Below are 17,883 nucleotides of genomic sequence, written 5' to 3'. Positions count from 1 at the left end.
CTGGTGACACCTCCCCCTCAAACGCATCACAAACCGCACTTTCCAGGTGCGGCAGAGGTTCACCTGCACCTCCTCCAACCTCATCTATTGCATCCGCTGCTCTAGGTGTCAACTGCTCTACATCGGTGAGACCAAGCGTAGGCTTGGCGATCGCTTCGCCCAACACCTCCGCTCGGTTAGCAATAACCAACCTGATCTCCCAGTGGCTCAGCACTTCAACTCCCCCTCCCATTCCGAATCCGACCTTTCTATCCTGGGCCTCCTCCATGGCCAGAGTGAGGAGCAGCACCTCATTGAAGGAGCAGCACCTCATATTTCGCTTGGGCAGTTTACACCCCAGCGGTATGAACATTGACTTCTCCAATTTCAGGTAGTCCCCGCTTTCTCCTCCCCTTCCCAGCTCTCCCTCAGCCCACTATCTCCGCCTCTTCCTATCTTCTTCCCCCCCCCCCCCCCCCCCCTCCTCACATCAGTCTGAAGAAGGGTCTCGACCCGAAACGTTGCCTATTTCCTTCACTCCATATATGCTGCCTCACCCGCTGAGTTTCTCCAGCATTTTGAGCCTCCCATTTAAGGTCCATGGAGATGATGGTTCCAAGGAATTTAAATGACTCCACAGATGTGACTGTAGTGTTTTTGACAAGTGGGGGGAGGGGGATTTTCCAGCATCTGCAGTTCCTTCTTAAACAAACCGTACACCTATTGCTTGTTGAGTTGTTCCTTATCTGGTACAACACATTTCAGTACCATCTGGGGGACAATTATTAAATACCCAAAGGGCCACAGCAGTCCAAGAAGCCAGGAATAGGAACTGCACATACTGGAATCTTGAGCAAAACACAAAATATCGGAGTAATTCAACGGGCCTGGCAGTAACTGTCGGGGACATGGAAGCCGTTTAGAGTCGAAGTCTGAAGAAGTTTACTCCAGCACTTTGTGTTACTTCAAGAAGACTGTTCACCATCACCATCTCAAAGGCGAATAGGACGTGTGATTCCTAATTTTTCTCACGTTGATGTGAGATCATCGATCTGAAATATTAACTCGGTGTCTCTTTTCCATCTGTGGAGTATATTTTTAAGACATTTTATATATAATGTATATATATTCAATTAGTGAACCTGTGCCAAATCCCGTTCAACAATTATTTTTGAGTACACTGTCCTCTTGTTATCCTGAGAGGATTATTTTTAGTAAGAATATTATTCCAGGGGCCAAAGCAACGACTATTGATCTATGATGTTCCGATCACAATAAAAGAGTCTAGACGAGTTTGTCCACCCCTACTCCGGAATTGACTCAACCAAGCTATTCAGCAATTCTGCCCACGTTACTGTACAATGCAAGTTGCAGCAGTCGGTCCGATTAATCGCCAAGAAAGTAGAACTTTACAAAAATCTCTCAGTTTCAGGCGGAAACTAATGGCGCAACTTGACTCTGTTTAGATGAAAGTTATGGGGAGCAGTAATTGAAACCTGTTTTAATCAGTGCAATTATTTATCAGTTGAGCAACGAAAAGATTCAATCGAGGAAAAGTATTTGAGTCTTCTTTCTGCGGCATAATTGCAACAACGGGAGGTGTTTCTCCAACCGCACACTTTACTCAACAGGAAGATTCAGAGCAGCTGAGATGAGGCTTGTCACTTCGGTGATTTTTGTCCTCTGTTTTCTTCCAGTGACTTTGTTTGAAGGTAAGGCGGGCTTCTCCGTTAATATTTAACCGTGCAGGATGCGAGATTAAAATGTAGTTTGAAGCAACATGGGTCATATCTGCTACCTGGCATCGCGTCACAAGCTGCACATCTCAGCCAAGTGGAGCCAGGGTTTTGGGACAGGAGAAAACTTGCAAAGTAACCAATTGCGATAATGTAATGTGCTTGAGGTGCAGGCTATAGAAATGCATTGAAAAGAGTTAACCAGAGTTAACTGTAGAACTGCTTTAACTGATGATTGTTCTGGGACCTCTTTAACGTTGTGGTGTTTCTTGCATATGTTTCCCGTTTTACAAGTTAAATCACCCCACACTTACATTTTGCTAGCTATGTAACCGCGCATTCCGCCACACTTTAGCTTCCGAAATTCTGCAATTTCCCTTTTCACGGTTTACTATCTTCCAAGTTACATTTCAGTTTAGTTTAGAGGTCAGCATCGAAATGGGCCCTTCGGCCCATCGAGTCCACGCCCACGATCGATCACTCGTTCACAACAGTTCTATGCTATCCCACTTTCACATTAGATTAGATTAGATTAGATTAGATCCTTTATTTGTCATTCAGACCTTTCGGTCTGAACGATGTCGTTACCTGCAGCCATACATGTAATAATAATAAATAACAAAACACACAATAAACACAAATTAACATCCACCACAGTGAGTTCACCAGGCACCTCCTCACTGTGATGGAGGCAAAAGTCTTAAGTTACTGTCTCTTCCCTCCTTATTCTCCCTCTGCACTGAGGCGATATGTTGTTACCCCACCGGGCGATGGTGGTCAGTCCCGCGGCTCAACCAAGCTCCACGAACGGGCCGGTTCAAGCTCCGCGGCCCGGGGGTGGTCGAAGCTGTCGCCCTCCAGTCCAGCGGACGTAGCTGTTGCCGTGGGAGCTCAGGAAAACAGGCACCAGCCTGTGACAAGCGAGCTGCCGATGGTGTCATCCACTGGCCCGCGGCCAGCCCCGGATTCAGGTCGCTGCTGCCGGAATGCCGCCTTAGCCACCGGAACGCCGGCTCAGCCCCGAGCTTACATTAGGTGTTTAAGAAGAAACTGCAGATGCTGGAAAATCGAAGGTACACAAAAATGCTGGAGAAACTCAGCGGGTGCAGCAGCATCTATGGAGCGAAGGAGATAGGCAACGTTTCGGCCCGAAACGTTGCCTATCTCCTTCGCTCCATAGATGCTGCTGCACCTGCTGAGTTTCTCCAGCATTTTTTTGTTTTCCTGTACATTAGGGGCAATTTACAGAGGTCAATTGACCTACAAACTTGCATCTCTGCGGAAATCTGAGCACCCGGAGAAAACGCACGCAGTTACAGGGAGAACCTGCAAACTCCACACAAACAGCACCTGAAATGTTAAGCTCATCACAAAAATGCATGTCAGAGTAGGAGGTGGTCCTGATGCTAATTTTTTTTTTGGGGGGGGGGACATGTACATTTGCCTCCAATCATGTAAAATCTTTTCTGAAACAATTTCACCCCCATGTTGGATCTTATAGAAACATATAAAATTATAAAAGGACTGGACAAGCTAGATGCAGGAAAAAATTTCCCAATGTTGGGCGAGTCCAGAACCAGGGGCCACTGTCTTAGAATAAAGGGGAGGCCATTTAAGACTGAGGTGAGAAAAAACATTTTCACCCAGAGAGTTGTGAATTTGTGGAATTCCCTGCCACAGAGGGCAGTGGAGGCCAAATCACTGGATGGATTTAAGAGAGAGTTAGATTAGATTAGATTAGATTAGATTCCTTTATTGTCATTCAGACCTTTCGGTCTGAACGAAATTATGTTGCCTGCAGTCATACACAGAACCAATAAAAACAAAACATACAATAAACACAAATTAAACATCCACCACAGTGAGTTCACCAAGCACATCCTCACTGTGATGGAGGCAAAGTCTTAGTCTCCGTCTCTTTCCTCCTTGTTCTCCCTCTGAGCTGAGGCGATCGATCCAGGACGGAGATGCCGCCTTCCAGTCCAGCGGACCTCCGTGGTGATGTCGCCGCCGCCGAAAGCCGGAACGCCGTCAACGCTCTGAGACGGCCCGCCATAGCATCAGCTCCAGGCAGCCGCCCCAGCTCCGGGTCCCGCAGTCTCAGCTCCGGGCCGCCGTCCCAGCTCCAGGCCGCCGCCCCAGCTCCGGGTCCCGCAGTCACCGCTCCAGGCCGCTGCCCCAGCTCCGGGTCCCGCAGTCTCTGCTACGGGCCGCTGCCCCTGCTCCGGGTCCCGCAGTCTCCGCTCCGGGCAGCCGCCCCAGCTCCAGGCCACGGCGGGACGTAAAACCACCCATAAGTCTGCCAGACCCGTAGACTCGGATGAGTCCGGGGAAGAGGGATACCCTCCCTCATCGGGAAGCGTCCGAGGACGACTCTCCCACATGGAGCAGCTGGTGGAGAAGCTGCTCCACAATGATAAACTCCGGAGAAAGGAGCATTATCAGCACGAGTCCCATTTACAGGCCGTGCCAACAGCCTCATACTCTGGGCAGCAATATGTCTTCCCCATGGAAGGGGGAAGCACATACGGGGATTACCCGGACTCAGAGTTTGGAAGCGCAGGGGGGGGGGGGACACTCCCAGGGGGGATTGGAGGAAGTACCCCTACAATCAACCAAATATGCGATCTCCACAGCATTGGGAGCACCAATGGATGAAGACCTAGCAAGGAACATAATCTCCTTGGCGTCTCATCAACTGAAGGATCTTGTTATGGAGGAAACCATAAACAGGTACCCCCCACCATCAAACTGTGCTTCCCTAAAGGTGCAAGCGGTGAACCGCATAATTTGGGGACAAATAGGTCCCATAAATCAGGAACCAGGAACTGAAGTTCCAAAAAGTGTTAAACCTGCTGGGGTCAGGAATCACTTTGTTTGCGGGCGGTGTGTAAGGAGGCATCCTCACTGAGTGGGAGCAAGACACCATGGCACTGCTATGCAATGCACGTTTTGAGATAAACTGCATATGGAAGGAGGCTATAAAGCCGGCTATAAATTAAAGGTTTGCTGCACTTTGCAAAGCCAGCGACACCCAGCCAGCAAACTACCTGTTTGGAGAAGACCTGTCTAGACAGGTACGGGACCTGGATGATGAGGCAAAAACTGTGCGCCTCATAACAAGAGGTCAGCCCACACCCAGGGGCCCAGCCACGAGATTCCACCCCTACAGCTCTCGGCGTTTCACACCAAGAGAGCCAGGCACAGGAGGAAGGTTCACCCCTGAGACAAGGTCTTTTTTAGGGGCAGGCCCCAGCAGGCCAACAACGAGGATGAGGAGAGAGCAACCACCAGCTCTGCTCCCCAAACCTCGCGGACGAAAGCCAGCACCACGACACCAGTAACAACAGAGGTAAGTCAAACCAGTTCCTCAGGGAACATAGCAAACAAACCTCACTTACAGGTGGGGGGAAGGTTAAAATACTTCTTAAAAGAATGGTCTTGGGTTACAAAGGATCCATTCATACTACACAGTATAGGATTCAAAATTGAGTTCAATTTAAATTTATCACCACCACCAACACATTCTAATACTCGCACATATGTCTTTTCCCAAAAAGAGACAATGGATATACAAAAAGAAATAGAAACACTATCTGACAATAATATCATTGAGAGGTCATATACAGAACCTCACCAATTTATATCCAACATTTTTCCAAAAGAGAAAAAAGATGTAGGGATCCGTATTATTTTGGATCTTACGGAACTAAATACATATGTGCAATACAAACACTTTAAAATGGACAATTTTGGAACAGCAACTCCGTTGGTTTCCAAAAATGGCTATATGGCATGCATCGACCTAAAAGATGCATACTATTCGGTGTCTATTCACAAAGAGTATAGGAGATATTTGAAGTTTACCTGGATGGGTCAATAATGGCAATACAAGGCTCTACCAAATGGGTTGACATCAGCCCCTAGACTGTTTACCAAATTACTTAAACCAATTCTGGGGCTGTTAAGATCTCAAAATCACATAGTCATGGCATATTTGGATGACATTTTCATCTTTGGAGTCACCAAAGAATTGGCAAAGCAACAGTCAAGGCAACCAAAACCCTGTTTGAGAAACCTGGGTTCCTAATCCATCCAGTAAAATCAAAGTTAACTCCTACCAAGGTAATTGATTATCTAGGATTTACTATAAACACAGTAACCATGTTGGTGACTCTGCCAAAAGGCAAACAAAAAAGACTTGAGGAAAGCCTGCAATGATCTGAAAGGAAAACACAAACCAACTATCAGACAAACAGCTAGTGCTATTGGGAAATTGGTAGCTGCCTTTCCTGCAGTACGCCACGGACCTTTGCACTACCAGCATTTACAGCAGGCAAAGGAACGAGCATTGAAACTCAATGCAGGTCAGTTTGGCAAATCAATGCGGTTACCACCAGGAGCCATTATTGAACTACAATGGTGGATGGCAAACATAAGACTCAGCTCAAGGGAAATCTTTATTGAGAGCCCATCAGTGTTTCCCCAAACCAACGCAAGCGGGTTAGGATGGGGAGCCACTAACACAGACAGGAGCTGTGGAGGCAGATGGAATGAGCAAGAGTCAACTATACTCCAACAATATGGAAGCAATTACCTAGAATTGTTGGGGGCACAATATGGACTCAAGTCTCTCTGTAACAACATGCAACAAGTGCATGTTCAAATTCAGATTGGTAACACTACTGCGGTAGCATATATCAATCACATGGGTGGTGTAAAATCTGTATCCTGTGACAGATTATCTAACCTCATTTGGCACTGGTGCATTGAGAGGGATATTTGGGTCACGGCAGTATATCTACCAGGAAGATATAACACGGTGGCAGATGCAAGATCACAAATGTTTAATGATAACATAGAATGGATGTTGGATCGTACGGTATTCAATGAAATAACAATACGATTTGGCACTCCAGATTTGGACCTCTTTGCATCTAGATTGAACCATCAATTACCCATATATGAGTCCTGGGATCCAGACCCAGGAGCAGAGTCAGTGGATGCCTTTTCCCTAAACTGGGGAGGAATGTACATCTATGCATTCCCACCATTCTGCCTCATAAACCGATGCTTGGCTAAAATCAAGCAAGACAAAGCCACAGGCATTATAGTAGTACCAGATTGGCCTACACAAGCCTGGTTCCCAAAAATATTGGGGATCATAGTCCAGCCATTAATGGTTGTACCTAAGAGGAGAGATCTCCTAGTAAACCCAGTTTCAGGGAGCAACCATCCACTTTCTGACCGGATTGATTTGTTGGTTTACAGATTCTGAGGAGGCCATTTCAAGACATTGGGTTATCCGAACGAACTGTGGATGTCATCACAAAGGCATGGAGGGAGAGTACCAAAAAACAGTACGCCACTCATATTAAGTAGTGGGAAGCTTTCTGCCATGCAAACAAAATAGCCTACAACACAGTTCGGATAACGGATGTCTTGGAGTTCCTATCAAGCCTGTACTATGACTATAAATTAAGTTATAGCGCAATCAACAGTGCCAGATGTGCACTATCCTCCTATTTGACACTGGAGGCAGGGCATGGGCCGATAGGAACGCACCCCTTCGTAATAAAATTCATGAAGGGAATTTATAATTCGATACCCCCAAGGTCTAGGTACACGGACACGTGAGCATGGTACTGACCTTACTTCGTCAGTGGGGACAAACAACGGCCTTATCTTTGTCTAAACTTACATTGAAAGTGGTTATGCTGATGGCGCTAATAACAGCCCAAAGAGTCCAGACACTATAAAAACTACGACTGGACTACATGACCAGCAACATGAATAATATAACATTCATTGTAAAGGACCTGATCAAACAGAGCAGGCCAGGTATGCCAGTGATGAAGATCCAGTTCCTGGCATATCCAGAGGACCAACGATTGTGGGTGGTAACACATTTACACCACTACCTGAGAGTCACAGAAAACCTCAGACGCTCAGAACAATCGGCCCTCATCAGCCACAAGAAACCACACCGAAAGGTGTCGACACAAACTATCTCCAGATGGTTAAAGGAGGTAATGGTGGTAGCGGGAATAAATACTCATATCTTTAAATCTCACTCCACCAGGGCTGCATCTACGTCGGCAGCAAGAACGATGGACGTGCCCCTGGATGACATACTAGCAGCTGCAGGATGGGTGAACGAAAGAACGTTCCAGCGGTTTTATAATAAACCCATAATCGGACCAGGGGTATTTGCTCGTGCCATCTTAAGTTCTGTAAACTAGCTTTCCCACAGGTTTGGAGGGAAAGCAAATAAAACATTTATTTTTCTTTTCTTTACTTTAAAGCATCAGTGTCGTTAATAACTACGTTATGTCTGAATGCTTTAATAATAATCTCATCCATGGTCAATCCATTCAGTGAGTGACGCCTGGATTCGTAGCCGGCGTAAAATCACAGAGCTTTGAAATCTTCACGTAGTCACTCACGTGACTCCGAAGTAAAATAGTAAGATTAAACGCGTATTTACCAGTTTGAAGTTTGATCTTGATTTTATGAGGAGTTACGATGAGCGATTACGTGCCCACCGCTCCCACCCTCATACTATCAAGGTCACATGGAAGTTCTAGTTTCTTCAATCTTACTATTCTCAGGTCTTCTTTTTATCTGTGATTTAACACCGCTGCTTTGAAGATTGACGCGCACGCAGACGGACGGCCCTTCTTCACGTAATCGCTCATCGTAACTCCTCATAAAATCAAGATCAAACTTCAAACTGGTAAGTTCTCGTTTAATCTTACTATCATCCACTAAAGTAGACATACATTGAGGGGCATAATACTTTGGGAGGTTTAAAGTTAATTTGTATTAGGATGGATCTAATTATCCTTGGTGCATGAACCACCAAAGCTTAACATCCAAGTACAGTGACCTCTAGACAAAGGAACTATGGTTGCTGGTTTACAAACAATTATTCTTACAAAAAATTTGAAGAAGGGTCCCGACTTGAAAGACATCTATCCACGGCCTCCATCCAGAGATGCTGCCTGACCCAATGAGTTACTGAAGTACAGAAACCTGTTTGGAAGATAATTGACGTCTTGACTTTTATTGTAAGAGTTAAAATACTGAATTGGTGCCTGGCCACTTTTCAAGGTATTGGACATGAGCTGAGCTGAGCTGCTCCACCCATACGCTCCTGCCCGGTCCCTCAGGTCAGCTGGTCATAAAAGTTGTTTATGCTCAGCTAAAACTATTCCTGGAGGAGCATGATATTCGGGAGATCTTCCAGTCTGGATTTAAAACCATGCACAGCACGGAGTCAGCATTGCTAAGGGTTTTTAACGACATCCTCCTGGCTAATGATTCTGGGGATTGTGTGGTTCTTGTCCTGCTGGACTTGTCTGCCGCCTTTGACACGGTGGACCATAATATCTTATTATCTCGGCTACAGCAGTTAGTGGGCATCTGCGGCAGTGCCCTGGGATGGTTCAGGTCCTATCTGGCGGGCAGAACCATGTGTGTTAGCCTTGCTGGGTTTGAATCCTCTTCCGCTCCCCTGTCATATGGGGTTCCACAGGGTTCGATTCTGGGGCCACTGCTTTTCTCGCTGTACATACTTCCTCTGGGTTCCATCCTTAGAAAGCATGGCATCTCTTTCCACTGTTATGCAGATGATACCCAGCTTTATTTGCCGCTGAGGGGGGAAGACGCCTTTTCTGTAAAATCGCTTCTGTCTTGTCTTGATGACATTAAGTCCTGGTTGGCCCTAAGCTTTCTTGGATTTAATGAAAAGTAGACAGAGGTGATTTTATTTGATCCCAATGGCTGCCGTGAACCTCCATTTGTTGATTTAGGTCCATTGTCACGGTACGTGAAGCCAACAGTTGTGAACCTGGGTTTTAGGATGGACAGTGACTTTAAATTAGATCGCCAAATATGCGCGGTGGTTAAGTCCAGCTTCTTTCACCTAAGCAAGCTGACGAAGGTGAAGCCCATTCTCGAGCGGCAGCGTTTTGAGACAGTAATCCATGCCTTTATTACATCTAGGCTGGATTACTGTAACGCGCTCTATTTTGGTGTTGCTCGTTCTTCACTGGCTCGTCTCCAGTTGGTTCAGAATGCTGCTGCTCGCCTTTTAACAGGGACTCGAAAGAGGGAGCACATATCGCCAATTCTGGCCTCCCTACACTGGCTCCCGGTGCACTTTCGAGTTCATTTTAAGATACTGTTATTTGTTTTTAAATCTCTGAATGGGCTCGCCCCGCCTTACCTCTCTGAGCTGCTCCACCCATACGCTCCTGCCCGGTCCCTCAGGTCAGCTGGTCAGCTGCTCCTGGAGGTACCGAGGTCTAGTCGGAGGCTCAGAGGGGATAGAGCCTTCTCTGTTGCTGCTCCGGCACTCTGGAACACCCTGCCGTTGCACATCAGACAGGCCCCCTCACTGTCCATCTTCAAATCCAGTGTTAAAACACATTTGTACTCCCTGGCTTTTGACCATGCCTGGGGCTTTGCTTCTGTTTGTGGTGTTTTGATGTTTCTTTGTTTTGCATGTCTTTTCCTGCTATTTCTTTTGATTGTTATTTTTGGTGTGTATTAACTTTTTTGTCAATGATTAGTGATGTACAGCACTTTGTTGCAGCTATGTTTGTTTTTAAAGTGCTCTATAAATAAAATTATTATTATTATTGTTATTATGAGTTTGCTAACATTAATTGGAATAGGCTGTTTGTGAGCAAAGGGATGTTTGGAAAGTGGGATGTTTTAAAAAGTGTGACGATGAGAGTTCAGGGCATGCATGTTCCTGTTAGAGTGAGGGGCAAGGCAGGCAGAAGGAAGAAGCCTGGATGGTGAGAGAAGTTGAGGCTTTGGTCAGGAAAAAGGAGGAGGCCTGTGACAGCTGGGATGAAGTGTAAGCCTGGAAGAGTTTGGGGACTGAGGAGCATACTTAAGAAGGAAATCAAGAGGGCAAAAGAAGGGGCGGGAGATTACTCTGGCAGATAATATTAAAGAAAATCCAAAATGATTTTATGTACAATAAGGGAAAGAGAGACACTAGAGACTATGGCCCCTCCGAAACTAGTGTGGTCATCTCACAAATCTGATTGAGTTTTTTAAAGATGTGACCAAGAAGGTTAAATGGAGCAGAGTTGGAGATGTTGCATATATGAACTTCAGCAAGGCACTTGAAAAGGTTCCCGCATGGTATGCTGCTCTGGAAGGTTAGATCGCATGGGATCCATGGAGAGTTAGCTGACTGGATAGAACATTGGCTTCATGGAAGAAAGTAGTAGATGATGGTGGAAGGTTGTTTTTCAGGCTGGAGGCCTGTGAGTAATGGTGTGCCTCATAGTTTGGTGCTGGGCCCATTGGTGTTTGTCATCTATATCAATGATTTGGATGAGAATATACAATGCATGATAACTAAGATTGCAAATGACACCAAGGTGGGTGTAATTGTAGATAGTGAAGATGGTGAAAAATTGCAGCAGCATCTTGATCAGTTGGGCAAGTTGGCTGAAGAATGGAGTTTAATACAGATAAGTACGAGGTAATGCATTTTGGGAAGTCTAACGAAGGCAGGACCTACACAGGTATGGCAGGGCTCTGGGGAGTGTAACAGAGCATCTAGGAGTGCAAGTACATTGTTTCTTGAAAGTGCCATGACAGTCGGGTAGGGTAGTCAAGAAGGCATTTGGCACATTAGCCATCAGTCAGAATATTGAGTATAGAAGCTACAGTTGTACAAGACATATGTGAGGCTGCATTTAGAGTATTGTGATCAGTTCTGGTCACCCCCTTGTAGAAAGGATGTTGTTAAGCTGGAAAGGGTGCAGAGAAGATTTACAAGGATGTTGCTGAGATTCAAGGGCCTGAGCTATAGGGAGAGACTGAACAGGCTAGGACTAAATTCCTTGGAGCGCAGGAGGATGAGGGGTGATTTTAAAATGGTCTACAAGATCATGGGAGGAATATGGGTAAATGCATAGAGTCTTATACCCTGTGTCGGGGAATCAAGAACCATAGGTTTAAGGTGAGGAGGGAAAGATTTAATAGGAGTGGAGCTAGGAATGGATATTGGAGGTGTTTGGTATAGAAGATAACATGGTGCAAATAGTGCAATCAGATAAGAAAGGAAGGAGGAGAGTGTGGAACCAATGGTGGGGTGGGTGAGTCCCGGGGGGACAAATGGCGGACACAGAGTAAACTGGGGTGAGTGATGAGTAGATGGGGGAGATAGTGGAGCAGAAAGGAACTATTTGACAGGGGTGGGAGAAAGTGGAATAGACAGTATACACCAGAGGGAGTATGGCAGTTGAAGCAAGGTCGATGAGATGGAGTGGGCATGCTTTACCTGGGATTGCAGAATTAAAGTCAGGCAGAGAGAGGTTTGCTTGCACCTCCTCCAGCAAGCTAGGGGTGACATGGCAGTTGCTGCCTTACAGCGGCAGAGTCCCGTGTTTGATCCTGACTACGGAGTTTGTGCATTCTCCCTCTGACTGCATGGTTTTCTCCGAGTGCTCTGCGTTCATCCCACACTCCAAAGACGTACAGGTTTGTGTGTGAGTTGGCTTTGGTAAAATTGTAAATTGCCCCTAGTGTGTAGGATAGCGCTAGTGTGTGGAACGATCGCTGGTTGGCGTGGACTCGGTGGGCTGAAGTTTCGGTTTCCGCTCTGTATCTGTAAAATCTAAAGTCAATGCTCATCCTGTAGGGTTGTAAGCTACCCAGATAGAAAGGGAGGTGATGATCCTCTAGTTTGCGTGTGCATTGGGGGAGGCTGAGGTCACAGTTCGATGTGGGAATGGGAAGGGGAATTGAAGTGGCTTGCAACTGGGAGCTACAACTGGCCCTGGCAGACCAAGTGCAAGAGCTCAGCAAAGTGGTCGTCTGATCTTCGCATGGTCTCGCCAATGTTGAGGAGGTCACATCAAGAGCACGGATTGCATGAGACGAGGCTGGAGAAGGTGCAAGTAAACCTCTGTCTGACCCTTGAAGGTCTGGGTCCCTGAATGGAGGTAAAGAAAGAATTGTAGGAACAGGTGTTGCACCTCCAGCGGTTGCTGGGAAAGAGCCTGAGGAAGGGGAGGGGTGGGTACAGAGGGGAACACAGTCATGGATTTTATGTATCCAAAGTCAAAACCAAAATCACATCATTTAAATACATTTTTGGAATTGTAAACTGGTTTATTTGGCATGATTATTTATTAATGGCAAAAACAAAGATTCTTAATCTCTCAGTTCAGGATGAACATAAAATACAACATTATTTCATCATCACTTCCTTCAGAATGTTCGTACATAGTTATGTAACCAAAAGCAGACTAGTAATTGAGCATGGACATAGATGTATATCATTATTAATTGTATGTGCAAATTGTACAAAAAGTTTAATGGAAGGAACAAATGGACCATAAATCTTCAATGATATCTGTCTATGTTACACCAATACATTTGTTTGTGTATGATGTCACATCAGTATCTTATACCTTTTTTAATATTATCCTTATCAGAGATTCCAGGATTCAACATCAAGAATGTTCGGCTGGATAAATGTATCCATGCAAATAGTCAGAACAATCGAGTGTCTCTCACTGAGTGTAATGAAAATTCCAAACAGCAGCTTTGGAGATGGGAGTCCCGCCTAAAATATATTGTCAGCCTCAAAACCAACCAGTGTCTCACTGTTCATAAACCCAATGAACTTGGAGCTGTGAAATTGGAGCCCTGTGATGGTCGCCACCGCCACCCCCAGGAGTGGACATGCAGCAAACGGGGTCATTTAACTCTCGAAGGCTACAGTTTGCATCTTAGTGTAAAGCACAAGACAAACAAAGTGCACGTTTCACAGGAAAAAGGCAAATTAAACAAGTGGCGTACCTTGAAAGATGAAACCATCTGTACAGAGACGGATCAAGTTTTGCAACGTGAAGGTACTCCAAATATTTTGGTCTTACAATCAATTATAGTGGCAAGTAAGATTTAGACATTGGCAGAATTGATCTCATTCATAAGTGTATTATCGAAAATATTTCACCCATCACCCTAGAGATCTCTAACATATGTTCAAATTAATGTTAAGATTATCAGCAAATAAAAGAACTACTCACAACATTCAAAATGTTTTCTGTTCTCTGGAAAAATTCAGGGACGATTCAAACAAGAGGACATTACTTGAGAATTAAGGGACAGAAGTTTAGGGGTAACATAAGGGGGGACTTCTTTACTTAGAGAGTGGTAGCTGTGTGGAATGAGCTTCCAGTGAAGGTGGTGAAGGCAGGTTCGATTTTATCATTTAAAAATAAATTAGATAGTTATATGGACGGGAAAGGAATGGAGGGTTATGGTCTGAGTGCAGGTAGATGGGACTAGGGGAGAATAAGGGTTCGGCACGGACTTGAAGGGCCGAGATGGCCTGTTTTCCGTGCTGACATTTTTATATGGTTATATATGGTCATATGGTTAAAATCTCAATGTTTTACTTTTTGATATCATTTCTAATTTCATTACATTTTAGAAGAACTTTAACCGGAATTAAAATACGATTTAAATTTGTGGATAGGTATTCTGTGAGTAATTATGTCAGCCTCTGATATGGAATTTACAGAGAGAGATAAGTTTCCGAACTTTGCCCTAATAAAAATTGTTACTTTCAGGTAAATAGAATTTGTTGGATCAAAGATTTATAGAATTGTAGAAAATTTGTGACACTCATGACCATTCACGCCATCATATTTATGCCAATCAAATAGGAGCTTTCCACACATAGTCCCACTTTTGAACCATAATTTATTTTCATTTTGACGATCCTAATAAAAAAATGCCTCTCGCATTAAAAAAAATAACTGCACGAGAAGGAAATTAAATATATTCTTCCAGTGTTTTATTGTTGTAACAACATGTTTAATATCATAGTGTGGCCCCCAGAGCTTCTTGGACCACAACTTACTCAGAAAGACTATTTCTTGGACATTCCCCACATTGGAATGTTCTACCATTCAGGGCCTGGTGGTATGTTGGAGTCATATTATTCCAACTCTGGTTATGGATTTCTGAAAATAGAGCTATAAGTATAATTTCTTCAAAAATATATTGCATTGTAAATCTGTTTTCCTATTATATGCATATATTAATTTTATGTGAGATTGTAGACTTTATATACTTATGCAGTCCTATGTATACAAGCTACTGTTGTTTTTATTCTGTGGTACAGAAATATAGTTGAACGGACTTCAAATGAAGAGTTTTTTAAAGTTAAAAGCTTAGCATAGTAGGTGGCATTTGAAGAGGGAGAAACATGGTGCATGTTTTGGATCAAAAACCTTTTAACCGAACTGGTAAAATATAATGATAAACAAATTTGAAGATGCAGAGAAGAGATGAGAACAACATTCTTTATCATTGGCCTCTCTATGCTGACGAACACTAAAGTTCCCTAACCCTGTGATGGTTGGACCAGTGTTTGTTCTCTCCTTCTTTGGAAGACCCTAGATGTTTATCAGAAGAGAAAATTATAGGGGAATGCTGTAAATAAGAAAATATTGAAAATTGCAGCAATTAATGTAATTTTCTTGAAATATTAACTATAATCAAAAACTAAGAAAATGCTAAATACATTGTAGAATTCTGCGCATTTCTGACCATCTGCTGTTTTTATTTCTTTTCTCCAGCAGTCCTAATATTGTATTTTTGTCACAAACCTCTTGTGTGTCAAGTTCTTGATGATAGTAGATATGCCTTACATAGTCTCATAGCTTTGGAGTTAATGTGAACATGTTACCTTTCAATATTTGAATTGGTCCTTCCTTAAGAGCCATACAAATTGAAAACAAGAGGCAAAAACTGTGTATGCATGTAGTTAGATTTGTCGCTGCCTTCAAGATGTTATATATTTTGAGCGAGACTTTGCTGAAATTGAGTCTGAAGAAGGATCTCGAGCCGAAGCGTAACCTATTCCTTCTCTCCAGAGATGTTACCCGTCCCGCTGAGTTACTCTAACATTTTGTGTCTACCTTCGGTTTAAACCAGCATCTGCAGTTCCTTCTTACATAGTACTGCTGCAATGGAATTGTCATCTAGGATCTGATGAAATAAGATGATCAACTATGCACGCTTTTACCAATCATATTGAAAGATTGCAAATTAGACAGATTAAGATTTAGATTAGTTTATTGTAATATACACCAGTGTGGAATAATGTTGCTTGTTTACATGAGTTCAGGGTAAACAGTATATATGCAGTAATGATAAATACTACAATTAATACAAGAATGAGTGCAAAATAGCAGAATAGAGCTAGGTTGTAATGCAAAACCCAAGTAACCATATAACCATATAACATATAACAATTACAGCACGGAAACAGGCCATCTCGGCCCTACAAGTCCGTGCCGAACAAATTTTTTTTTTCCCCCTTAGTCCCACCTGCCTGCACTCATACCATAACCCTCCATTCCCTTCTCATCCATATGCCTATCCAATTTATTTTTAAATGATACCAATGAACCTGCCTCCACCACTTCCACTGGAAGCTCATTCCACACCGTTACCACTCTCTGAGTAAAGAAGTTCCCCCTCGCATTACCCCTAAACTTCTGTCCCTTAATTCTGAAGTCATGTCCTCTTGTTTGAATCTTCTCTATTCTCAAAGGGAAAAGCTTGTCCACATCAACTCTGTCTATCCCTCTCATCATTTTAAAGACCTCTATCAGGTCCCCCCTTAACCTTCTTGCACCTTAAGTAGTGCAAAACAAAAATTGAAGTACAATAATAGATACAGATTAGTTTATTGTCATTTACACGAATGAGGAGGAGTTAAGAATAATAATACTTGGCTTCACCTCAGTGAAGGAGTTGTAAAAAAGATGATTAGTTTAGGCGTCTGATAGCAGTTGGAAAGAAGCTGCCCTTAAGTCTGGATTTTTGAACTTTCCAGCTCCTGTAGCTCTCCCAGAAGGTAAAAGAGAGAAAAGTATAACGGCCAGGATGAAACGCAACTTTGGTGATACCTCCAGACTTCCTGATGCAATGCACCGTGAGGATGGACTGGATGGGAAGAAGTGATGAAACTGATGGGCTGGGCTGTGTTTCGACAGCCAAGGGATGGGCAGTCGCTATACCAGGCGGAGTTGCATCCCATCAGAATATTTTCTACAGCACATCTGTAGATGTTTGACAGAATTCTTATCAGATGCTGATGTGTTTTTTGATCATTGCATCAGTATGAAAATGCCAGGTTTAATAATAATAATAATAACTTTATTTGTTAAGCACCTTAAAAACAACCAAAGCTGACCAAAGTGCTGTACAGAAAAAAGAAAACAAGCAAGACATCATAAAACAGGCAGAACAACAGAACATACAACTAACACGAGGCGCATAAATTACATACAAAAATCCAAACAATAAATTAAAAAACATAAAACACGAGTACGAACAACGCAGCAAAACCAAGCAAATAAAGTTAATAAACAATTCAACACCTCACTGGTCTACAAAGGTCATGGAGAATAGATATGTCTTCAGGTGTGACTTAAAAATAGCTAGAGAAGGGGCCTGTTTAACGTGCAGAGGCAATTCATTCCACAACCTCGGAGCCGACACAGCAAAGGCACGGTCCCTTCTGAGCTTCCGCTTAGTCTTTGGCTCAATCAGGAGCAGCTGATCATCTGACCTGAGAGAGCGGGAGGGCGAATAAGGGTGAAGAAGCTCAGATAGGTAGGACGGGGCAAGACCACTTAGGGATTTAAAAGTAAATAAAAGAATTTTAAAATGAATCCTATACTGAATAGGCAGCCAGTGGAGAGAGGCCAAAAGGTGTGAAACATGATCATGCTTTCGTGTGCCAGTCAAGAGACGAACAGCTGCATTCTGTACCATCTGGAGACGGGCGATGGAGGACCGACTAACCCCCAGATACAGTGCATTGCAGTAATCCAGCCGGGTGGTAACAAAGGCATGGATTACCGTCTCAAAGTGCTGCCTTGACAAAATCAGCTTTATTTTTGCCAGCTGCCTCAGATGGAAAAAACCAGATTAGGTTGCTGGAGATCTACGAACGTGAAGCTACCGATTCTCTCTATAGTAGCTCCATTCGTGAGGATGGGACTATGTTCACCATTTTGCTTCCATAGATTAACTAAGTTTTTTGTCTTGCTGATGTTTAGGTTGTTGTCCCGACACCATGACACTAGGTACATGATCTTCTTCC

At 43.9% G+C, this 17,883-nt stretch overlaps 1 protein-coding gene across 1 annotated transcript in view; it reads left to right on the top strand.

Annotated features, from left to right (window-relative positions):
- Positions 1 to 1,227: 1,227 nt before the first annotated feature.
- Positions 1,228 to 17,883, top strand: part of LOC129695597 (uncharacterized) — a 51,507-nt gene continuing 34,851 nt past the window's right edge. Inside the window, exons 1-2 of the mRNA XM_055632697.1 lie at positions 1,228 to 1,691; positions 13,187 to 13,606. Of these exons, the coding sequence (XP_055488672.1) occupies positions 1,631 to 1,691; positions 13,187 to 13,606 (481 nt within the window). The 5' untranslated portion in view covers positions 1,228 to 1,630. The remainder of the gene's footprint in view (positions 1,692 to 13,186; positions 13,607 to 17,883) is intronic.

The sequence above is a fragment of the Leucoraja erinacea genome, chromosome 1 (assembly GCF_028641065.1).
Source record: "Leucoraja erinacea ecotype New England chromosome 1, Leri_hhj_1, whole genome shotgun sequence".
NCBI classification, from domain to species: domain Eukaryota; kingdom Metazoa; phylum Chordata; class Chondrichthyes; order Rajiformes; family Rajidae; genus Leucoraja; species Leucoraja erinaceus.
This window is presented reverse-complemented; position numbering and strand designations above follow the sequence as displayed.